Genomic DNA, 25,613 nt, shown 5'->3' on the forward strand with positions numbered 1-25,613 from the left:
ATATGAAATTTACTGTCAAATTGGTTTCCATACAACACCCAGTGCTCATCCCAAAAGGTGCCCTCCTCAATACCCATCACCCACCCTGCCCTCCCTCCCACCCTGCCCTCCCTCCCACCCCCCATCAACCCTCAGTTTGTTCTCAGTTTTTAACAGTCTCTTATGCTTTGGCTCTCTCCCACTCTAACCTCTTTTTTTTTTTTTTTTTTTTTTCCTTCCCCTCCCCCATGGGTTTCTGTTATGTTTCTCAGGATCCACATAAGAGTGAAACCATATGGTATCTGTCTTTCTCTGTATGGCTTATTTCACTTAGCATCACACTCTCCAGTTCCATCCATGTTGCTACAAAAGGCCATATTTCATTTTTTCTCATTGCCACGTAGTATTCCATTGTGTATATAAACCACAATTTCTTTATCCATTCATCAGTTGATGGACATTTAGGCTCTTTCCATAATTTGGCTATTGTTGAGAGTGCCGCTATAAACATTGGGGTACAGGTGCCCCTATGCATCAGTACTCCTGTATCCCTTGGATAAATTCCTAGCAGTGCTATTGCTGGGTCATAGGGTAGGTCTATTTTTAATTTTCTGAGGAACCTCCACACTGCTTTCCAGAGCGGCTGCACCAATTTGCATTCCCACCAACAGTGCAAGAGGGTTCCTGTTTCTCCACATCCTCTCCAGCATCTATAGTCTCCTGATTTCTTCATTTTGGCCACTCTGACTGGCGTGAGGTGGTATCTGAGTGTGGTTTTGATTTGTATTTCCCTGATAAGGAGCGACGTTGAACATCTTTTCATGTGCCTGTTGGCCATCCGGATGTCTTCTTTAGAGAAGTGTCTATTCATGTTTTCTGCCCATTTCTTCACTGGGTTATTTGTTTTTCGGGTGTGGAGTTTGATGAGCTCTTTATAGATTTTGGATACTAGCCCTTTGTCCGATGTGTCATTTGCAAATATCTTTTCCCATTCCGTTGGTTGCCTTTTAGTTTTGTTGGTTGTTTCCTTTGCTGTGCAGAAGCTTTTTATCTTCATAAGGTCCCAGTAATTCACTTTTGCTTTTAATTCCCTTGCCTTTGGGGATGTGCCGAGTAAGAGATTGCTACGGCTGAGGTCAGAGAGGTCTTTTCCTGCTTTCTCCTCTAAGGTTTTGATGGTTTCCTGTCTCACATTCAGGTCCTTTATCCATTTTGAGTTTATTTTTGTGAATGGTGTGAGAAAGTGGTCTAGTTTCAACCTTCTGCATGTTGCTGTCCAGTTCTCCCAGCACCATTTGTTAAAGAGACTGTCTTTTTTCCATTGGATGTTCTTTCCTGCTTTGTCAAAGATGAGTTGGCCATACGTTTGTGGGTCTAGTTCTGGGGTTTCTATTCTATTCCATTGGTCTATGTGTCTGTTTTTATGCCAATACCATGCTGTCTTTTTTTTTTTTTTTTTTTTTTAATTTTTTTTTTTCAACATTTTTTATTTATTTTTGGGACAGAGAGAGACAGAGCATGAACGGGGGAGGGGCAGAGAGAGAGGGAGACACAGAATCGGAAACAGGCTCCAGGCTCCGAGCCATCAGCCCAGAGCCTGACGCGGGGCTCGAACTCACGGACCGCGAGATCGTGACCTGGCTGAAGTCGGACGCTTAACCGACTGCGCCACCCAGGCGCCCCAACCATGCTGTCTTGATGATGACAGCTTTGTAGTAGAGGCTAAAGTCTGGGATTGTGATGCCTCCTGCTTTGGTCTTCTTCTTCAAAATTACTTTGGCTATTCGGGGCCTTTTGTGGTTCCATATGAATTTTAGGATTGCTTGTTCTAGTTTCAGAAGAATGCTGGTGCAATTTTGATTGGGATTGCATTGAATGTGTAGATAGCTTTGGGTAGTATTGACATTTTGACAATATTTATTCTTCCAATCCATGAGCAGGGAATGTCTTTCCATTTCTTTATATCTTCTTCAATTACCTGCATAAGCTTTCTATAGTTTTCAGCATACAGATCTTTTACATCTTTGGTTAGATTTATTCCTAGGTATTTTATGCTTCTTGGTGCAATTGTGAATGGGATCAGTTTCTTTGTCTTTCTGTTGCTTCATTGTTAGTGTATAAGAATGCAACTGATTTCTGCACATTGATTTTGTATCCTGCAACTTTGCTGAATTCATGTATCAGTTCTAGCAGACTTCTGGTGGAGTCTATCGGATTTTCCATGTATAATATCATGTCATCTGCAAAAAGCGAAAGCTTGACTTCATCTTTGCCAATTTTGATGCCTTTGATTTCCTTTTGTTGTCTGATTGCTGATGCTAGAACTTCCAGCACTATATTAAACAGCAGCGGTGACAGTGGGCATCCCTGTCGTGTTCCTGATCTCAGGGAAAAAGCTCTCAGTTTTTCCCCGTTGAGGATGATGTTAGCTGTGGGCTTTTCATAAATGGCCTTTATGATCTTTAAGTATGTTCCTTCTATCCCGACTTTCTCAAGGGTTTTTATTAAGAAAGGGTGCTGGATTTTGTCAAAGGCCTTTTCTGCATCGATTGACAGGATCATATGGTTCTTCTCTTTTTTTTTGTTAATGTGATGTATCACGTTGATCGATTTGCGAATGTTGAACCAGCCCTGCATCCCAGGAATGAATCCCACTTGATCATGGTGAATAATTCTTTTTATATGCTGTTGAATTCGATTTGCTAGTATCTTATTAAGAATTTTTGCATCCATATTCATCAGGGATATTGGCCTGTAGTTCTCTTTTTTTACTGGGTCTCTGTCTGGTTTAGGAATCAAAGTAATACTGGCTTCATAGAATGAGTCTGGAAGTTTTCCTTCCCTTTCTATTTCTTGGAATAGCTTGAGAAGGATAGGTATTATCTCTGCTTTAAATGTCTGGTAGAACTCCCCTGGGAAGCCATCTGGTCCTGGACTCTTATTTGTTGGGAGATTTTTGATAACCGATTCAATTTCTTCGCTGGTTATGGGTCTGTTCAAGCTTTCTATTTCCTCCTGATTGAGTTTTGGAAGAGTGTGGGTGTTTAGAAATTTGTCCATTTCTTCCAGGTTGTCCAATTTGCTGGCATATAATTTTTCATAGTATTCCCTGATAATTGTTTGTATCTCTGAGGGATTGGTTGTAATCATTCCATTTTCATTCATGATTTTATCTATTTGGGTCATCTCCCTTTTCTTTTTGAGAAGCCTGGCTAGAGGTTTGTCAATTTTGTTTATTTTTTCAAAAAACCAACTCTTGGTTTCGTTGATCTGCTCTACAGTTTTTTTAGATTCTATATTGTTTATTTCTGCTCTGATCTTTATTATTTCTCTTCTTCTGCTGGGTTTAGGCTGCCTTTGCTGTTCTGCTTCTATTTCCTTTAGGTGTGCTGTTAGATTTTGTATTTGGGATTTTTCTTGTTTCTTGAGATAGGCCTGGATTGCAATGTATTTTCCTCTCAGGACTGCCTTTGCTGCATCCCAAAGCGTTTGGATTGTTGTATTTTCATTTTCGTTTGTTTCCATATATGTTTTAATTTCTTCTCTAATTGCCTGGTTGACCCACTCATTCGTTAGTAGGGTGTTCTTTAACCTCCATGCTTTTGGAGGTTTTCCAGACTTTTTCCTGTGGTTGATTTCAAGCTTCATAGCATTGTGGTCTGAAAGTATGCATGGTATAATTTCAATTCTTGTAAACTTATGAAGGGCTGTTTTGTGACCCAGTATATGATCTATCTTGGAGAATGTTCCATGTGCACTCGAGAAGAAAGTATATTCTGTTGCTTTGGGATGCAGAGTTCTAAATATATCTGTCAAGTCCATCTGATCCAATGTATCATTCAGGGCCCTTGTTTCTTTATTGACTGTGTGTCTAGATGATCTATCCATTTCTGTAAGTGGGGTGTTAAAGTCCCCTGCAATGACCACATTCTTATCAATAAGGTTGCTTATGTTTATGAGTAATTGTTTTATATATCTGGGGGCTCGGGTATTTGGCGCATAGACATTTATAATAGTTAGCTCTTCCTGGTGGATAGACCCTGTGATTATTATATAATGCCCTTCTTCATCTCTTGTTACAGCCTTTAATTTAAAGTCTAGTTTGTCTGATATAAGTATGGCTACTCCAGCTTTCTTTTGGCTTCCAGGAGCATGATAAATAGTTCTCCATCCCCTCACTCTCAATCTAAAGGTGTCCTCAGATCTAAAATGAGTCTCTTGTAGACAGCAAATAGATGGGTCTTGTTTTTTTATCCATTCTGATACCCTATGTCTTTAGTTGGCGCATTTAATCCATTTACATTCAGTGTTATTATAGCATTTACATCATTATAGCCCACATGGCATCTGGCAGAGTGCCTCACCATAAGAAGCCCTTAATTTGATGAGTTAGAGAAGGAATGAGAGGAATGAGAACTATCAACTTTCTATTGTACTCCTGAAGGCCAGCCTCTACCTTTCTGTAAGTCTCCAATATCCTCAGTCACAGGGCGAATAATGAGGCCCGTGGAGACTCCAAACCTAATTCAGTTACCGTAGAACTCAGGACAGGCCCAGAGGGCTTAGGATCATGTTTGCCCAAACTGCTCCCACCTTCGGATTATTGGATTTGCTATTCATTCCAAGAATTAATGACCTACCGAGTCTGGCCCTGTGCAAACACTTATTTGAACCATTTCTGAAGCATGTATCGACATGATTCTAACATCTATCACTTCTTTTTCTTTTTCCGACATCACTGGTCCTTGCCAATCCATGGAGTATTGCAGCTGCCTGAGTGCCTGGGATGATACCACTGCAAGAAGATACTGTGGGCTTGGAAGACTGGTGTATGGCGGCTAGAGAAGAGAGAGCTGTAAAGGTGGGGCTGGGGTGGTGAAGTACTAAGTGCTTCAGAGCAGCAGGAGATACTGAAGGCTAAAGCCAGGGATCTGCAGTTGGTGATGAGGAAGTTAGGGCTGGCTTGAGAGAGAGAGGTTTCATTAGGTAGACTGACCGCCATCTTCTCTTTATTCAGATCCCCATCGGGCTTAGCCCCACCTGCCCCCCCCCCCCCCAACCTCCATGCCCAGTGCCCTCTCCCCAGTCCAGCTCCCTAGACCAGCTCTCAACTGCTGGGCCCCACTGGGCTCATAGGAATCCTTTATCCCTTTAGCAATAAAATTCAACCTTGTCAAAGTATAGTCCAAAGACTCTCTCAGTGAGTGTGAGATCGAAACTATTTTTCATAATACCACCAAGACATTCTCTACCTTTGTCACTCCCTCACAGGTATACAGTTGAATTTTCCAGAAGCTACATGATGTGTCACATCACAACAGATGGAGTGCATAAGCTGATATGAGACTCTGACTATATTCTATTAAGCCAGATGTTTGCAAAAATTTTAAGCAACGCCACTTACTAAATTGTTTTTGTTTTGAAAAATATAGCTATTTTTATAATGCTATTCATGTAATATGTAATGAGCTTATTATTTTTAAAATGAATTAACACTTAATTTCTCAATTTTAATTTTTCATATGGTTAAATAAATACCCCCCCCCCCCCCACACACACACACAAATAAAAGCTTTTTGGAATCTGCAGTAATTTTAAGAGTAAACAATGGTCCAGAGGCACCGGGGTGGCTTAGTCAGTTAAGCATCAGACTCTGGATTTTGGCTGAGGTCATGATCTCAGGTGTTGGGTTCTGCACTGACAGTATGGAGCCTGCTTGGGATTCTCTTTTCCTCTCTCTCTGCCCCTCCCCTGCTTGCTCTCGCTCTTCCTCTCTCTCAAAATAAATAAATAAACATTAACAAAAAGAGTAAACAGTTTATCAAGTTCCTTACTTCTTCAAGCCTTCTTTTTGCACAAGGCAGCAGTAGAGGAAGGTCAGTCCCCTCCTTCCTTCGTCCCCTCCCCCGCCCAGCTCTTCTGCTGTGTGGACACCACAGCCTTTCCTGCCTCCCCAGTTTCTCACCAGCACCCCAGTTTCCCATCCTTGCACAGACTTTGTACAAAGTCATTGCCATTCCCCAAAATGTCTGTTGTCTCTGCATCTCCCTGGAGGCCCAGTGATGGAGAATTCTGGTGAGCCTGCCCACTGGCTCCTGTAGCACTCACAGCAACCATCCCCCACCCCACCCCCAACCTTGGCTGGACCTTCCCAGCAGCTGCAATCAACCCTGAAGGGACACTCTCACCCCTCACTTCCCTTCAAACCCTCGTTCCAAATACCTTCCAGTCTTCTTTCTAGGGACCTCTGGTGCATCAAATTATGTGGCTTATACTCCTCAGTTTATGACACAGTGACATCATTTGCCCATGCAAGGCCACCCTTTTGTTTTTCCCTCTCATCTGCCACACCCCATGTCATTTCCCTCCCCCCCAGAAGCATCCATTCTAGTATATATTCTTTCCCTCCAATCTATCTGCCATTAATACATTTAGATTTTGCATGCCCTAGAAAAATATTGGGGGTTATTTTATGTATGGGTTTCCAAACTCATATTAATGGTACTGAATCTAATGCTCCCGCAGGACAGTGTTTGGGCTTGCCCATGATACCATACATAAATCCAGTTCATTGCTTCTCGCTGTTGCAGAGGACCCCCTGCAAGCTCAGGGCACCCTCCTTAGCCATTCCCCCACTGACAGACTCCCTTAGGTGGCCTCCACTTAAATTCTTCGACGCTCCATTTTCTCATTAAACAAAAGGACTGGTAGTGATCATACCTCCTTTTACAGAGTTATTGTGCCAGTTGGGACTTCAAAGTCTTGCCAACCACTGTGATTCCAGTTCTTTGCCACCGCACACGTTACAGTGAGGAACAGCCCCTTTGTACATGCTCCTACACCCACATCTTTCCTACCCCAGACATCAGGGTCCACAATGACTCAATAAATGGGGGCTGTTATTTTTATTTTATTACTACTGGAGCAGGGAAGGCCACAGAGCACAGGATCTGGGTCCAGAAGACATGTTTCCCAGCTGTGTTACCCCTGGCTTCCATTTCCTCATAAAAAAGTAGGAATATTCGGATCTCCCTCAGACTGCTATGGATGAAATGACAGGGTAGGAGCGAGTGCTTTGTGATGTAAGGAGCATGCTGGGTTAGCTATTCTGTTGTTAGTGGGAATGGGGGCGAAAGGCAGGAAAGTCTAAGGAAGGATGAGAAGCGGAAGAAGGAAGAGAACAGGCACTAGGAGGCAGCAGGGAGGCCCTGGAGATGTCTGTGCCAGTGACCTGGGCTCCAGGACCTCTGAGCAGCAGCCTTTGCTCCCTGGGAAGTGCTCCAGGTGTGGGAGTCAGAAGACCCAGCTATAGGCCCAACTCTGTGTGGTTACTGGCCGTGCAGTCATGGGCACAAGCGCCCGATGGGCAGCGATCAACCCTGGCTGCACATGAGAACCCATGGGAGCATTAACAAGTACTGGCCCGAGGCCCCGCACCTGACCAAGTGTATCGGGCTCCCCAGGAGTGGGACCTAGGCCTGGGAATACGCAGCTTGTGTGATTCTTGGACTTTTTTTCCTGTCAGTTCATCCCGCTGACCACAAGATGGTGCCCTCTTTCTGGGAAATCTTTGATGATCGCCAAACAGGCAGCAATCTATTTGCTCTCAGGTCCTGAAAGAATATATTTGAATTTAACAATCTTCACAGCATCTCACTAAGCCAGAATTCCATGCCCTTGGGTCTAGCACTTTAACGTGTCTCCTTTCTCTTCAGCTGGAAACCTCAGTGAGTTGGGATGTGTCATCTACTGTTTTGTTTCCTCAAGCGCTAAAATGCAAAGCAGAGTAGGCATTTATTATTACTTTGTGATTCTAGTCATTAGTATCAATAACTGCTTTTCATCTACCACTTGCAAAGTGCTTTTCGCCAAATATTCTCAGAAAAACTCTGTGAGATGGGTATTACTATTCTCACTTACAGATGAGAATTGATGAGAAAACTGAGGTTCACAGCACTAGTTCAAGGTCACAAAGCAAAAGCTGGCAGAACCAGATGCTGAACCCTTCCCACTATACTTGGATGAGAAGAGAAGGCACATCATAGAGACTAGCAGTCAACCACTTGGGGACCCAAAAAGTACAGCCCTGAGAAAGGAAACCTCTCAGGAAAACCTCTGGAGGACTTCCCAGGCAGGCAGGAAAGACAGAGGTCCTCTGGACTTTGACGTTATCACAGACAGCAGGTAGGGAGACATGTCTGACTGGGGCTGAGTGCCTTGCTGAGGTAACAGATGGGCAGTTTCCAGTGCGAAGCTGGACAGAATCAGCATTCAATGAAGAAGACAGACTTTATTATTTTTAAAGTTTATTTGAGAGAGAGACAGACAGACAGAGTACGTGCAGAAGGGGCAGAGACAGAGGGAGAGAGAATCCCAAGCAGGTTCCGCACAGTCAGCAGAAGGCTGACTCGGGGCTCGAACTTATGAACCGTGAAATTATAACCTGAGCTGAAACCAAGGGTCGGCTGCTCACCGACTGAGCCAACCCAGGAGCCCCTATTATTTTTAATTTTGTGATCCAGGAAAATGAACTGCTACGCCAATGAGAAAAACAAATCTTAATTCTGCCTTAAGAAAAAGGTGGAAACTCAATCTCCAAAGAAAATCTTTTTCTACCAGCAAGGGATGTCTTACAGGTCAGTAGATCTGAGGACGGTGATTTACAAGATCACAAGATCACTTGTTACAGACTTGCTGCCACACAACTTCTGGCTATCAGTCAGGAACCCAAATGTCAGGGCCCCAGGACCCCTATCTCTCAGGTGCTTGTATCCCAGACGAGGTGCTACAAGTAGAGGTTCAAGTACGGACTCAGGGAGACTGTTTTCAGGACAGATAATAAATCAGTATGTGGGTACTTTTACTGGCTCCAATGTACATCCTAGCAATTCAGTGTGTTGTTTTACCATTTTCTGTGCCTCAGTCTCCCTGTCTGTAAAATGGTAATCTATCTCACAGGATTGTTCTTAAGGATCAAAAGAATTTATTTATAAAGTATTAGAACCATGCCCAGCATATAGTAAGCACCATGTGTTTCTTAAATAATGCTAAATAAATAAGTGGATATGAGCTCTTCCACTTACATATTTTACAAGTAAAAGCTTAAATTTGTTTTCAGAATTCCAAGCAATTCAAATATGATGTTATTTGTACACTTGCAGCTACAAGAAATCTACTTCAGGAAGATTCAAGTATTCCTTATGGCTAAAATCTGAAATCCCACTGAAAATGCATAAATTGGATTAGAATGGTGCTGTAGTCTTTGACATTTTATAAACATCAGAAATAAGTTAAAAATTCTCTAGGCCCACCACATCTTTCTTTTCATTATTACTGATGTTGGCAAATAAGCCTATCTGCTGCTAAGGTAATCCAAGAAAAATGCAATGATCAGATTTTTCTTTCTCTTTTAAAGAAAAGTTGCCCTTTTTCTCTACTTGATTGCTTCTAAGTTTGGTAATTAGTGGTCATTGCAGACGGTGCCCTGGCTATTTTCCTGACTATAAAGATTTCCTCGGTCTGACTTTCTAAGGTGCATGGGAGGGTTCCACAAAAATACTCAGGTCAAACCTCCATCTTCAAGTATCAATTTAACGCATTAAAAATAGAGAGAGAACATTTGCTTTGAGAGATTTCATGCAACCCCAGGGAGAAAGACTGGAATGTTGAGAATGTAATAGGGACAGGATTTGCAAGAAAAACACATGAATTGAAACACTGCTTTCCAATCTAAAAGTTGTTTTTCATGTCTCATTTTGGCATTAATTTTTTTTAGCACCATACTGTTTCCTGGTAACAGCTTTTTTTTTTTCTTTTTTTGGTAACAGCTATTCTTTAAGACTTGTTTCTTTTTCTTGCAGGCTGTTTATGAAACAGACTCTGTGGAGAGTAGATGGGGATAAAGACGTGCCATTTCCAGCCACCATGTAACTCCCTCCTCTCCCCAACTCCCAGCTCAGACAGCCCCTTCACTATGGCCTATACTGCCAGGCCCTGGAGGAGGTGAGGCATAGGGAATGGGACAGAGGTGGGGACATGATCCAAGTACTCAGGTGGAACCTGAACTACAATTTGCCCTATAGAAACAATATTTAAAAGTTAAAGTTCTTTAGTACCAAAATTATGGGTCAGTCACACTGAGAATTCCATGGGCTTCTGTGCAGTGCCAGGGCCCTAACATCACCTCATTGTTTCCATAGAAAAATGAAATTCTAATTCCAAATACCTTACTTCAACTGAACTTTTACAATAGTATTTGAGTACAGACTAGTTCACATACACCCACACCCTCAGAGACAGTTCCTCTATCAGTCAGGCTGGCCATCTGTCTGTCCATCCGTTCATACGGTCTTTTTATTAAGGTATAGCGTAATTGCCAAAGAAATGTGAAAAGCAAAAAGCTAAGATTGATAGAAACAAGTTACACATTTTATACTTATAGAGTTCAAAGCAATGGTTCTGTTGTAAATTCATATTCACTGAAGTTTTTATAAAAATATTAAAAATAACCTCTTTTTTATAGAGGTGATGTGGTATAAAGCACAACAAGTGAGTTTTGTAGTTGTGAATCTTAGGTCCAGCTACTTAACTATCCCAAGCCTTGGTTCCTTATCTATAAACAGGGATGATTATATAACTCTCTAGGCTAAATTTTTTATCTGAGATAATATAAATATCTAGCAATAAATCTGGCAGACAGTGGTTATATCCCACCTTCGTCCCTCTTAACCTATTTGGCCTATTTTTGAACTCTTTTTGTTTCACTTCAATGAAGATATTTTTACACTTAGCCATAAAGAAGGGTGAGATCTTTCCATCTGCAGCAACACGGATGGACCTAGAAGGTATTATGCTGGCGAAATAAGTCAGACGGAAAAGGGCAAATATCATACGATTTCACTCACACATGGAATTTAAAAAACAAAACAAACAAACAAAAAGCAGAAACAAACCCACAAGTACAGAGAACAAACTGATGGTTTCCAGGGAAGAGGAGGCTGGGGGGATGGGCAGAATGGGTGAAGGGAAATGGAAGAGAGAGGCTTCCAGTTATGGAATGAATAAGTCACAGGGATAAAAGGTACAGCATAGGGAATATAGTCAATGGTACTGTAATAGCGTTGTATGGTAACTACACTTGTGGTGAGCACAGCATAATGTACGGACTTGTGGAATCACATACGCTTGAAACTAATGCAACACTGTGTGACTATACTTCAATTTAAAAAAAGTTTAATGTTTCTTTAATGATTGTTTATTTTTGAGAGAGATAAACAGAGTGCGAGCAGGGGAGACGCAGAGAGAGGGAGACACAGAATCCGAAGCCAGGCTCCAGGCTCTGAGCTGTCAGCACAGAATCCGACGTGGGGCTCGAACTCACAAACCATGAGACCGTGACCTGAGCTGAAGTCAGACGCTTAAATGACTGAGCCACCCAGGCACCCCAGAAATAAAAAACTTTTAATGTTTTTAAACCCACAGTTAACTTCAGAATCCTTGATTTAAACTTTTCTCTATACTTGGGTACCCTATCCATCTATCTGCTTGACTTAGGTTAATGTCCAAAATAGACCCATGTGGATAGATTCACGTATAAATTCAAAAGATTCAAAAGGGCTTGTGTTGACAACCGTAATCATTTGAACTGTGCCTACTCCCCCCACGTATTTGATTTTCACAATATGTTATAGATTTTGCAGTTTTCCTTTTCTCTTTTTTCCTGGAAGAGGGATTTAGATCCTATTAACAGCCTCAACTAAGATCCCTTCTGGGATAATAGCAAAGTCAGGTTGTACTTGAATGAAGGAAGGAAAGACCTCGATGAAGGATAAGTCAGATTTTATTTAAGCAGGTTCATCAGTGTTCCTTCCCATTTACGGTTAAGTCCATCTCACCACAGAAGCAGAGGCGAGAGTGGGGAGTGGCATTTGGCAGCCAGAGCAAAGGCGTCCAAGCGCTGGGCAGAGCCTCCCGTCCACTGGAGTCCTGCTGGCGTCAGATGAGCTGGAATCCGCTCTGCTACTTTGTGTGCCCAGGACTCTGTCCCCTCCTGACACCCTCTCGCTGGCCCCTATTCCTGGCATCTGTTCCTCTACTGGCAGTCAGACTTGGGGGATCTGCCTGCGGGTTAGAATTTGACACCCTCGCTCCTTATTCTATGGTGTCATCCTCAATTTTTTTCGGGCAACTTCGTGTCCACTGAAGATCTGGTCCTGCCTCTGCCAAGCCTGATAGCAGGTCAAAAAACATACCCTCGGTTGTGAGGAATCCTGAAGGCCTGGGAGATTTAGTATCATTCTTGGCCCCCTAAAATCACACATATAAGCCCATATTCTAAAATGTTATTCTCTTTAGTTTATAACAAGATCAGAAAGTTTCTTGGCTTTGAATTGAAATATAGGGGTTTTTCTCCCCTCTCATAAAAGATGCGTTTGTATCATGAGGCTAATATGCAGCCAAAGCTCGGAGATTTCCATAATGACACCGCATTTAACCGTGTGTGTGTGTGTGTGTGTGTGTGTGTGTGTGTGTGTGTGTGTGTTCAAGGATCATTCAAGTGGCTTAATACGAAACCAAAAGGTCTGGTCCTACATTAATCTTCAGGAGTGATGGTTTTAATTTTGTGGTGCAGAAATAAAGCCAAATAAATAGGCAAAAAGTAAACCTACAAAAATGGCTTTGACTTACGAATCCACTACTACATGTCTGAGAGAAATTTTAGATAAAAATGGTCCGGAGGACAAAGTGCATAATTAACGATGAGAAAACGATTCCTTCCAGTTCCATAATGAAGAGTTCTCCCTGCCGTAATCATCCGTCCTGAGTTTTATTCATGAAAAAGTCACGGTTACTTCTTGCCTCTGTCCCCTTCATTCCAGTACTGCTCAGTCTGCATTTCTGTGAGCCGGGAAATCGTGCGCTGAAACGCAAAGATTTCCTCTTCTCCGGTAAACATGGAGAGTCCTTCTGCTGAGTCCTGGTTACCAAAACACAAAACAAAACAAAACAAAGGAAACAACCCAGCACCAATTAAAACTACCACAAATACAGATTTACAAAACTAAGTACAGGGTTAAAACAACTTTTTAGGTTTACCTTTTTTGATTTAGATTTTAAAATGTTTCATACACTTTTTTTCATATATAATAATCTCTTTTCATATATAATAATCTCTCTGGATACTAGAGAATCCACTAATTTACGCCAATAATCAATGGACAGAACAAATTACCAGGGAGAAAATGATAGGGAAAACATAAGAAGAATAATTAAAGCTGAAACAATGCCCCAAAATCCAAATATGAACATTTTTGCATGAAGAAAGTTTTTGCATGATGAAAGTTTTCTGCAGAATCTGAAGAAAGGACACGTCAGACAGAAAAGAATTCTTTCTCCAAAAGTGCACACCACAAGGAAGTAATACACAAAACACAGCAGTTCTGGCAAGTTTGGAAGAGGCTGACACGTCCCTCTGAAGCGTCACAGGCAGGGCCACATTCCCAACCAGAGGCCCTGAGGATAAACTCCTGCAGAACCTTTTCCTAATGGGCTGACACAGAGGTCCCCTGTGGGCCTAGAGAGTGGCCTGGAAGCCTACTTTGGGAAGGCAGAGCTGCCCTTTGGTCTTGAGCTGCTGGGACATTTTGTGATCCCACCAACCACGGTTAAGTCAGGGATCCCTCAGTGAGGGCAGCAAACAGCCTGGGACTGGTGATAGCAACATGGGCTTGTGGCCAGTAAGTGAGAAAGAGAAATTGTGTCTTTCCTTAGGGGTTTCTACCACATTTCTTCAGAGAAAACTTCTAGACTCCTTAGTCCACGTATTCCTGGCTGACCTACTGCAAAACTGCATGACCCTGTGGTCCAAAGCCCTCATTCCTTCATAGATTATTGGCCCCACATGTTCAGCTTACTTCACCCTACATGTGAACCCTGATCCTAGGGAGAAAAGCTGAAGCACCAATGATTTAAAAAACTTTAGAAACTGAGATGATATAGCCCCTCCAGTGTATTTTTTCAAACAGTAAAAGATATTATTTGGATATACGTACCGTTCTTAAAGAAACCACCATTTTGAAAGTTCTTAGCATACAGATTTATAAGTACCTATTTATTTTTACACATAGGTTTAAGCAGTCATATTTTGAAAGTTCACTTTTAAAAAAAATATTCAAAATTTATTTTTTAATTTTATTTTCTTGATGTTTATTTATTTTTTGAGAGAGACAGCATGAGTGGGCAAGGGCAGAGAAAGATGGAGACACAGAATCCAAAGCAGGCTCCAGGCTCTGTGCTGTCAGCACAGAGCCCAATGTGGGGCTCAAATTCACGAACCGTGAGATCATGACCTGAGCCAAAGTCAGACACTTAACTGACTGAGCCACCAGGTGCCCCAGAAGTTCGCCTTTTAATGAATTATAGGCCTCATTTCCCCAAACTCCTAAGATTGCATAATTTCTACTTGGGTCAATAAGGAACTGTTTCCTCACTCCAGATGGTCTTTCAACTCTGGGGTTGGAAGAATGGGCTCCCCTCATTCTGGAGATTATTGTTTATGGATAGCTTTAAAATTTTGACTAATATTTCAACTGTTGAGAAATATCCCCTGTAATGTTCATACAGAATAAGGAAATATAAAATCACTTTAGGATGACCTGGGGAGAATCACCAGACCCCAAGCTCCAGGAGGACTGAGCCAGCACTGGCTGGTTCTCTATAGCATGTTTATGGAATAGGTGTTGGGAGATGAAAGATGGACTTCTTTTTAGACCAAGGGTCTTGCCAGGCACTCTACGGTCCTGGAATAGTCAGCCCGCATGCTTGGATACTGTATCTTGCACTCTACAAGTCCAGTAGACACGAAGAATATCTACAAAAGGCAACATGGTGGGGCGCCTGGGTGGCTCAGTCAGTTGGGCGTCTGACTTCGGCTCAGGTCATGATCTCATGGTCCATGGGTTCGAGCCCCATGTCGGGCTCTGTGCTGACAGCTCGGAGCCTGGGGTCTGCTTCAGATTCTGTGTCTCGCTCTCTCTCTGCCCCTCCCCTGCTCATGCTCTGTCTCTCTCTGTCTCAAAAACAAAAAAATAAAAACATGGAAAAAAATTAAAAAAAAAAAAAAAAAAGGCAGCGTGGTGTAGCAGAATGAGCCCAGCACCAGACACAGGTGCCCTGGTGTCCAGCTTCTGGCCTGCCCACCATTAGTCAGCAGGATGATCACAGGCCCACTTGTCCCCTTCTCTGTTCTTCGTTTTCGTTATATGCAAAAAGTGATCATGAAGATTCCTTCCACCCTAAGATTTTATTCTCTACTTCAGTGACATTGAGAGAAAGTCTGCTATAATGGCTTTAGAAGAAAGCAGCAAGTCAATAGTTAAATACGTATCGCATTCCTTCTTCAAAATGTAGCCACGTATAAAACCCAAAACAATTAGGCTGTTTTATAATAAAAAGAGATTATGTTAATATTGCCTACCTGGCTCAGCCCCAAGTCATCCATCAGTATTCTGCTATGCTCCAACTCACTGTCATGATGTTGATGCAAAAATAAGCTTGATATAGGAGTCGATGCAGAACAAATTATGCGCACCTGAAAGAGAGGAGAATGAGGAAATGGTATGACTCCTTACATGTCACAACTTGAAAGTAAGAGCAAATCTCTCATGAAATAAAATTGTGTTTGTCATTACAGGGAGTTTAGATGTTCGCTTTTAAAACGTCTGTATTCTTCCTAATAGTTTGTGTTTCTTTAAAGTGGTATTTTTAAACTGCATAGTATGTTTCTAAATATTTCCTTACAGCTTGTAATATCCTGTAAAGTAGGAAGCAAAGATTTTCGTGATGCCAGCTCAGGTCTCCCAATCTGAAGTCCAGTGGTCTTTCCGTTACACCTTGATGTTGACATTTACACCTGGCTGGTTGGAGCCCGTCTCTGTGTACATCAAAGATGCTTCTTGCAGAGGTGACTGCTAAGTTCAATGCATTGCTACTCTAATCACACCCTGAATTTCTAGAACCTACATTTATATCAGCATCCTATACTAAGACATTCTTCAAAAAGACTAAGCTTGGCATTAATATTGGTTGATTACGTAAGTGTTTGAGTGTGCATATGTGATCATATATTGGAAACAGCTTTTATATCTTTATGAACTCTATGTCCACAAATTTAAAGATAATACATACTCTTCTTGATGCTTAACAAGTCCTGAATTTGTTTTCAGGATTCACAGCTATCCTTTAAAAAATCATTATTTAAACAACGATACCAATACTTTAAAATAATGTATTGACATTGGGACTAGTTTTTCCATCTCCAGACGGTCTCCTACCTCCTCTTACAAATTCTTTTTAATCACAAATGACACTTCTTTCATCATTGAGACAGGAATACTCTGATTTCACAAATTTCCATGAATACATTCTAGAATAATGTCTGTTTAGCGCTCCCAACTTCTGAAATAAGAGAATTTCAATGATTCTCTAAAAAAAGAATATCAGCCCTACATGTGTGATATATAGTTAAAGCAAACGTTAGGAGAGTGGTTCTGGTATTCCTTCATATTGCCACAGAAATCTTCTTTCCCATTAATTAAGAAGTGAAACAATGGGGAGTGAGATAGGACTGGGGGGGAGGCATATGTTTTCCTCAAGTTATTCCTAGCTGAAACATGAACAAGTAAGAGTTTATCAATCCTCTTACTCTAAGAACCACCTACTAATGCCCCTCTGCCACTTTCTTCTTGAAGCATTGCCCTCTAAAAACAGAGGGCCACCTCCAGGCTCACTCCTTTCATGCTGGACCCCACATGATTATTTCAGAGCAGGGTGTCTGGATAAATGATGCAGGAGACAAGAGACCGGACTGGATCCCCTAGCTTCCTTCCTCTCCTGTCTAGCTGAGCATCTGTATGCTGGCCCCATTGGAGTGTGTGGCACATTTTGAGGTGACTCACTGTGGCAGAGTCCTCTCAGCACCGTGCCTGAGCCAGGCTGGTTGCCCTTTGTGCTCAGGCCTACCACAGGGCCTTTGCTGCAAGCTGCAAACATGCCCCCTGGTGACCCCTTTTCAACCTGCACTGGAGTTTAGCCATCGCTTCTCCAGCATTTGTAAGGAGCGGTGGAGGAGCTTGTGAATCTGCAGATGAACAGCCCTGGGATTAGGGCTCATTTGCTGGGCTGGGGACAGGGTGGGCTCTGGAATGTGGGCCTTCGGTAGCCCAGAGGATTCTGATGTAGGTGGTCCACAGCAGGCCTTCCCTGTGTCCACCCCCACCCCCCACCTCCAAAGATCAGCCTTCTCTCCCCCAGACCCTCAGAGCACCATACTCCTCTCTCTCCTTCCAAGAGATCAGTCCTCAGTGGTGACTTCACATTTAGCTCTGTGGATGTCTGATTAATGTTTCTCTGACACTAGACTATAAGCTCTATGAAGGCAGGCACTAGACCTGGCTTCGCCTATCATTGAATTTCTAGCATTTAGCACTGCTTAGCATGAGAAAGGTTGCTGAATGAATGAATTAATGAAACATTAAAATCTCACCTCTCCCTCCTAGTGGATTCTGGTACTTTCCTCCTGCCCTCAAATGCCACATGATATTCGAGTTGCCTTACATGCTCATTTAATCCTCAAAACAACCAAAACAACGTTTTAAATGTTCTTCATGGATTAGCTTATTTTGCCCTCAACAACAACAATCCTCTGAGGCAAATCCTATTATCCCCAATTTGCAGATGAGGATACTGAGGCACAGAGAATAAACCAGGATTCCAGCCCAGGCAAGCTGGCTCCACAGTTCAAAATGTTTAGTCTTGAGAAAATGCACTACATCCTTACCTTGAAATCATAGAAGTTATCAATGAGGGTTATGAATCTTCGAGCTTGCGTCCTCTTGGCCAGCGTAAATTGTGGAATGTTTCGTAAAAATACTGTATCGAAATTCTTTGACAGTTCCAGATAGTCACTGGCTCCAAGTGGCTGTAATTAAAATGAAGTAAAGACTAGAAAACTAAAGCCAATTCTGGTTGCCCTGCCTTAATTTGAAAACACCTCCTTTTCTGGTCGTGGCCTGATCTAGGGGGTGGTTTGGGGTAACCTGACCAAATGGAGCAGTTTTCACAGCAGGTGAAGAGCGGGGTCTACCGAAACTGTAATAGCGATGGAGGAAAGGGGCAGGAGAGAGGACAGAGTGTGGTGAGGAGTGAAAGAGTACCTTGAGCTGCCTCAGTTGTTAGGTTGTAGGTCCCTGTCTTAAACTCAGCCTTCAATTTTTTTATTTCTATGACATAACCGTAAACGTGTCCCAACAAATCCTTCTTATGGCTCAACCGCAAACTGTCACCACCACTAAATGGAGCTATCTTACAATGGCAAGCCACCTCTGATGTCACCATTTTGAAATACAGACTATGCTTCAGTATGAAATCATCAGAAAATGGGGCCTCTGGGTGGCTCAGTCAGTTAAGCATCCGACTTTAGCTCAGGTCATGATCTCACAGCTTGTGAGTTCCAGCCCCGCATTGGGCTCTGTGCTGACAGCTCGGAGCCTGGAGCCTGCTTCGGATTCTGTGTCTCCCTCTCTCTCTGCCTCTCCCGGCTCATGCTCTCTCTCTCTCAAAAACAATTAAACATTAAAATAATAATAAAAAAATCATCAGAAAAAATCTTCCATTGAATTTCAAGTACAAGTGTTCAAGAGCAAGATAGTGAACACTGCCAGCTTCTATAGGAGATACTAGAGGGTTTCCTGACCAGAAGCAGACAGAGACCTTGAGCATAAGTTGGTGCAACATGTTCCCTCTTGATGTGAGGAGGGTCCAACACTCAAGGCTCACAAAATTATTCACAAAGGCTCCACCTATAACGTAAGGCACTTCTTCCTGAAACATGAATTTAGCTCATGAAAATCGTGAAAACTATCTGCAAACACATTCTGGGACACAGGCTGTGAAGCCTCTCAATTTCGGGCAGAATCCATCAACACTCCACCCTGTCCAAAAACCTCTCCCTTCCTTGAGTTATTTGCATCAAAACTTCTTCCAGAAATGTAGGTATGTCTATGTTCCTGGGAGAATTAGGGACTTGTGACAAGGAGAGACAATCATTTCCACTACAGAGCCCATCTATTTAAGCCTATACTCTCCCGGCAACCAGTTGAATCCAGTCACTGAGGAAAGTAGACCTCTCACGGAAGTATGGGGAGGTGAGAGTAAATCAGAGAGTGAAGCTCTGGGGAAGTGGTTCCCTCAAGCGAGAGCAGCTTCTAAGAAGGATGCAGCAGTTGGGGTGCCTGGGTGGCTCAGCTGGTTGAGCGTCTGACTTCGGCTCAGGTCATGATCTCACAGTTCATTAGATCGAGCCTTGAGTCAGGTTCTGCACTGACAATGTGTGAGATTCTCTCTCTCTCTCTCTCTCTCTCTCTCTCTCTCTCTCTCTCTCTCTCTCTTCCCCCACTCATGCATTCTCTTGCTCTCTCAAAAATAAATGAATAAACTTAAAAAAAAAAAAAGCATGCAGCAATTATGAGACCCTGAGCAAAGGGGCACGAGACTGGAGACAAGGCACAAAGAAGCACAAAGAATGTCCTGGCTCCTTTGGAAATCTGCTTAGAGATGTCCCTTCTCCACATCTCCTCTCACCAACCAGGTACCAAATGGGGCTGGAAGAGGGGACCCTTGCTTTTCCCATTTCCCTCCCTGGCTGGACAGCCTTTACCTCCAGACCCAGTGCCTGGCCTTAGCTGAGGCTCCCCAACTCACTTGGCCATATAGGGACTCTACTGTGGGGTTGTTGGTTTGTTTGTTTAACCTTGGCTGTCTTCAAGGGAACCCTGCTGTCAAGCCTGTTGTTATGAACCAGGAGTGAATACTCAGTCTGTTACTTATTAACTGTGCACCTTTGGCAAGCTACCTAATCTTTTTCTTCCTTTAGTTTTTTTTAATGTTTATTTTGAGAGAGAGAGAGAGAGAGAGAGAGAGAGTAAGAGTAAGCAAGCGGGGAGGGACAGAGAGAGAGGGAGAGAGAGAATCCCAAGAACTCCTTCATGCTGCAAGCACAGAGCCCAGTGCAGGGCCTGATCTCACAAACCCATGAGATCATGACCTGAGCTGTGGTCAAGAGTCAGATGATCTGACTGAGCCACCCAGGCACCCTCTCTTCCTTTAGTTTTCCCACCTATAAATGGGAGTTTGATTCCTATCTCAAAGGATTGTGAAGATGACACAAAATAATACAGGCAAAGCATTTACCACAGTGCCTAGGGCATACATTAGCACTCAAATCACTTTGGCTGCTTTTTATTTTTATTATCTTGAGCTCAAATGATTAGGCTCAATACAGACGAGTTGAGGATGTAAAGTGTCATTCTAAATAGGACCAGTTAGTGTTGCTCCCCCATCCACCATATCCAAACCCCTAAATCAGTCTTTGTGCATTTGCCAGTCCTCAGAGTCACAGCAGGGACCAAATGAGCCTGTGGAATCTCCTAGAAGGAAAACAATTCCCTTAAGGGGGAGGGGGAAGGCAAGATACAGCGTGTAACTCATACAATAGGACACTCGCTCTGAGGGTGACACACTACTTTTTTAAGATCAGTGAGAATTTAGTGTCTCATCTTTTGTAAATCAGAAAGTATATGTAAAAAAATGTAAAACCTCATCTTAGGTATGTAGTTATGTATAATTAAACTCGTTCTTTATGCACGGATGTGATTTCTATCAGTATAACTACATGCCCAAGGAAAATCATCATCAGAAGTGCACTGGAGTGCCTAGGGCAACTGAAAATCAGAATTTTGCCCACTCAGCTATTTTTACAAATTATATACCTTTGTCAGTAGGTTCTACATTTGCCATTATATTAGCAAATAGCAAATATCATATCCCTAAAAAATTACGTGCTCATTCATGTAAAGAAAATTAAGCTTTATACAGTTTAAAACAATGGTTAAAAAAAAAAAGTGGGCACTGGGGAGTGACTGTTTAATGGATACTGAGTTTCAGTCTGGGAATATGAAAGTGTTCTAGAGACGAACCGTGGTGGGGGCTGCACAACAGCGCAAATGGACTTAATGCCACTGAACTTCACTCTTAAAAATGGTTAAATGGCAAAAAAAAAAAAAAAAAAAAAGGCAAATTTTATATTATATATTATTTTACCACCACCACAAAAAACATTAAAACTAGTAAAGGTTATTCATTGCCAAAGAAATCCCAACTTAGGCTGCAGAGAGGTAACAATATAATTTTTTCTTTAAAAGCATAAAAAGAGGGGCACCTGGGTGGCTCAGTTCAGTTAAGCCTCTGACTTCTGGTCCATGAGTTCAGTCTGTGAGTTTGAGCCCTGCATCAGGTTCTATGCTGTCACCTCAGAGCCTGGATCCTGCTTCAGATTCTGTGTCTTCCTCTCTCTCTGCCCCTTTCCCGCTCGCACGTTGTCTCTTTCTCAAAAATAAAAAAAAATAAACACTAAAAAAAAAAAAAAAAATATATATATATATATATATGTATATATACATATATATATATATGTATATATACACACACATATATATGTGTGTGGTGTGTGTGTGTGTATACATATATACATATATATATATATATAATGTATATATAAGAAGAAGGGCGCCTGGGTGACTCAGTCAATTAAGCACCCGACTCTGGATTTCGGTTCAGGTCATGATCTCATGGTTCCTGAATTCAAGCCCTGCGTGGGGCTCTGTGCTGACAGTGCTGGGCCTGCTTGGGATTCTCTGTCTCTGTCTCTATTTCTCTCTCAAAAAATAAATAAATAAACATAAAATAATAATAAATAAATAAATAAAACCTAAGAATGAAATGTATTAATTGAAGGAGGACATCATTAACCAAGGAAATCAGCTCCAACATTAGATTAATATTAATCTAAAATGTGAGATCTTTAGTAGTTAAAGAGTGTTTTCTTATACTAGATTCAATGTTGAAGTATCCAAGAAGTGATAAACTCTCAGAATTGATTTTGGTGAGAGATGGGTTTGTTTGTTTTTTTATTACTCAGAAATGCGATTTTTCATTAATAAAATAAGTTAAAGCTGTGGGCAAAAACATACTTTATACTTTGGAATCGTTGGTCACATCCAGTCATGCGACCTTGAGCAAGTGTCTCTGAACCTCCATCTCCTCATCTGTAAACTGGGGATCATAGCAGGACATGTCTCACGGGTTTGTCCCGAAGCTTCGCTGTACTGACTACATGTAAAATCTTCTAACAGTGGCCGTCACATAGTAAGTGCTCAATAAATGTTACTTATTAAAGTGGTCATGTGAAAAGCACATTTATTTTATTAATTTATTAATATAATTTTAAATTAATTTTAAGAGGTCACATGAAAAGCAAATGAAATGGTATCTGCACAGTACCTATGTGGCATACAACAGATATTTAATGAATAGTAGCTACTCTTCTAGTCACTATCAAATAACCTTTTCCTGAGCTCATGAGGCCAGGGAGCCCAAACAAGTGAATAGTTCGGCTCACTCCAGTTTGCTTCTGCCTTTGCACTCAGGAGGTAAAAGCTGCGGTCTCTGTCAGCCAGGCACATTAGCTCTCCATGAAGTCATGTTTACAGATGACAAAAATAGCATGTCTCAGGCCAGCCCCCTCCCACATTTTTGGTAATACCATTAGCACTACAGGTGGGGGAAGGCCCCAGGCCCACAGAATGAAGAGCGCCTACCCCCAGCACATGGCACCATGGCACATAGGAAGTGCTTAATACTTACTGAATGAATTAGCAAATGAATGTGTGAATAAAACACAACACAGCCCAAGGAGCAGGCTTATTCTTTCTTTTATACCCATTTGTCTCCAAAATAATTGAACCACCTACAAAAAAAACTCCTATTCTTTCTTAGTTGGCCCAAATTCCCCATTCCCAAGGCAAGCCTTTGTTGTATATCTTAGTATGTATGTAGGAAAAGTCTAGAAAGATATAGATCAAAATGTTAACAGTGGTTATCTTTGGGTGGTGGAATCAAAGATGAATTTTATTATACCTTTTTGATCTCCCCCATCCCTGCCCCATGAACTGTGTTACTTTTAAATAACAAAAATAGTATTTCTGGTGGGGGGTCATTTTTTATAATTGGAATCTTATACCCTATCTCATATGTGTGAGATCATAATATCAGTTTTTTCATGGACATTTTTTTCCCCCAAGGTTTTCTTCATCATGGAAGTATTATTTTTTCAGGGACATTTAAAAAGAAAATAAAACACAAGGCTGAACATATATTTTCTCCTATACAGCCTGACAAAAGGATAAGGGATTTCATATTTGGGGTGAAATTTGACTTCAGTTATATAGTTATGTTCTTCACACTAGGAAAACCAGACAGAGGGGATGAGGTGAATGGTAGGTGAATGGTAGCATCTCCCAATAGTTCACGTTTAGCTTTTGCGGCCAAGCACCAGAGTTCCCTGATCAAAGGCCTAGTGATGTCAAAATCCATTTTGTCACAGCCCAGACTGATATATTTCCATTTATGTCATGTTTTAATTTGAGCAAATTTTCTCCATGCAAGCTTGATGATAAGTGTGCTGTATTCCTTTTCTCCATAAATGTCAGACAACATCTAGTCCATCTGTACATGTATATTGCCTCTGCTCCATGCTCCATCATTCTTCTCCTTCTAGTACTCTAAGAGAACCTAAGCTAAACTTCATATTCTCCATTGCTTTTATCCTTTGTTTTGTATTTTCCCTTTTTCAGTTCTTCATGACTCACCGTGGATAGCTTCCTCTGACCCATATTCTAGTCTACTATATTTCTCTTTAGCTCTGGTTTATTTGCTCTTAAACTCATCCATTGAGTTGTTTTGGTTATTGTACTTTATAGGTCTAGAATTTCTATTGGTTCTTTCCAAAGCCTATGTCTCCAAAGCCTATGTCTATGTCTCACCTTTTTAGTCTCTAGATCCCTACACTTAAATTTCCAAGCCTATTCAAAAAAATCTCTTTGAATATGTAAGGTTAGTTGTTTAAAATAGAGACTCCTAATTCTAATATCTGGAGTTCCTAATTTTATCATTTGTTCTTGTTCTTGTTCACATCCACAGTGTGTTGTCTCCTCATATGTTTGCTTTGTGTATCTTTGTATATCTTTGAAAAAAAAAAAAAAAACACTCATAGAAATAAAGCCAAGTTCGAGGCTTGAAGTATTCTGAGTCACTTGGCTCACTGAATTTGACCGAAGTCCACGAGAGAGCTAGTTGACTTCTAGTTCACACTTATTCCTAGCATTCAGTCCTTCAAGGTTCCATCCAAAGTGGGGGTAGTTTACTAGGTCCCCATCCTGAGCTGGTCCTAAACTCTGACTTTTGTCCTGCTGATCCAGTGAGGCTGCCAAAAGTAAGCTCAGTTCAACTCAGCTCATTTTTTTTTAAAGATTGCTAGCACTCACCACTATCCATGTTTTCCTCATCTTCCTGGGCACCCAGCTAGACACTATTCCCTAGACTCTCTTGCACTTAGGTGTGGCCGTGTGATCAGGTTAAGGCCAGTGGAATGTAAAGGAAAGTGACCTGCATGGCTTCTAGATCTGGCCCACAGGATCCTCACTGCCTTAACTTACCTGCACACTGAACAGAGAGCTCTGAGGACTTGAAGGAGGGGTGGAAGCACAACAGGGACAAAGTCTGGTTCCATGAAGAACCACATGGAGCAGTGTCCTGGCCAACTTACACTGGATGGTGATATGAGCAAGAAATACACGTTCATTTGTTTAGCCTCTGAGATTTGGAGTTGTTTGTTTCAGCAGCTAGCTTATCCTAATTCTTATTTCATCCATCTTCCTTCATCATCCTAATGACAGGATCAGTGCAAATTACTGACAGAGTCCACCATTATTGGAAGTGGAAGACTTTCTCACATTTCCTAGGTGGATAAGGATTCTTCTTCACACAAGATGGTAACTATCAAAAATTTCTCTTCAAGTTTTCTTCAGATTATCATTAAAATTTTTTAATCAGGAACTGCACTTATCCATTTCAAATCAAAGCTGATTTTTATTTATTTTTAAAAATTTTTTAATGTTTTTATTTATTTTTGAGACAGAGAGAGACAGAGCATGAGGGGGGGAGGGGCAGAGAGAGAGGGAGACACAGACTCTGAAGCAGGAAGCAGGCTCCAGGCTCCAAGCTGTCAGCACAGAGCCCGATGTGGGGCTCAAACTCTCGGACTGTGAGATCATGACCTGAGCTGAAGTCGGATGCTTAACTGACTGAGCCACCCAGGCACCCCCAAAGCTGATTTTTAAAAAGTTATGTTAATGGAGGCAACTTTTCTCATTACAAATTTGAAAAGATGTTAAAGTTTTGTTCAAATTTAATATTTGATGCATTTTAAATATGTCTGTAAGTTTATTTTTCTTCTGATTATATAACAGAAATTTAGTAAACACTTTCATCGAAACACATGTAGATGCTGACAAATTATCTCATCTAGCCCTGTGCACCCTCCAAATGGTATGCTGCCACAGGACTACTCACCCTTACTTCCCCTAGTATTCGGTATTTAAATATGCTTGGGGCATTCAAGTGCAACTTAAAAATTCTCTTAAAAAATTATCAGTTTAAACCCATTTAATACATTTTTGGAG

General features: G+C 41.6%; 1 protein-coding gene across 1 annotated transcript in view; it reads right to left on the reverse strand.

The window, feature by feature from the left end:
* Positions 1-11,800: 11,800 nt before the first annotated feature.
* The window catches only part of AFG1L (AFG1 like ATPase), a 197,779-nt gene continuing 183,966 nt past the window's right edge, over positions 11,801-25,613 (reverse strand). Inside the window, exons 12-14 of the mRNA XM_019443029.2 lie at positions 17,816-17,956; positions 15,455-15,568; positions 11,801-12,955 (exon numbers count right to left, since the gene is read on the reverse strand). Coding sequence (XP_019298574.1) covers positions 12,827-12,955; positions 15,455-15,568; positions 17,816-17,956 — 384 coding nt within the window. The 3' untranslated portion in view covers positions 11,801-12,826. The remainder of the gene's footprint in view (positions 12,956-15,454; positions 15,569-17,815; positions 17,957-25,613) is intronic.

Source organism: Panthera pardus, unplaced genomic scaffold, assembly GCF_024362965.1.
Source record: "Panthera pardus isolate Hobbes unplaced genomic scaffold, ASM2436296v1 HiC_scaffold_17, whole genome shotgun sequence".
NCBI classification, from domain to species: domain Eukaryota; kingdom Metazoa; phylum Chordata; class Mammalia; order Carnivora; family Felidae; genus Panthera; species Panthera pardus.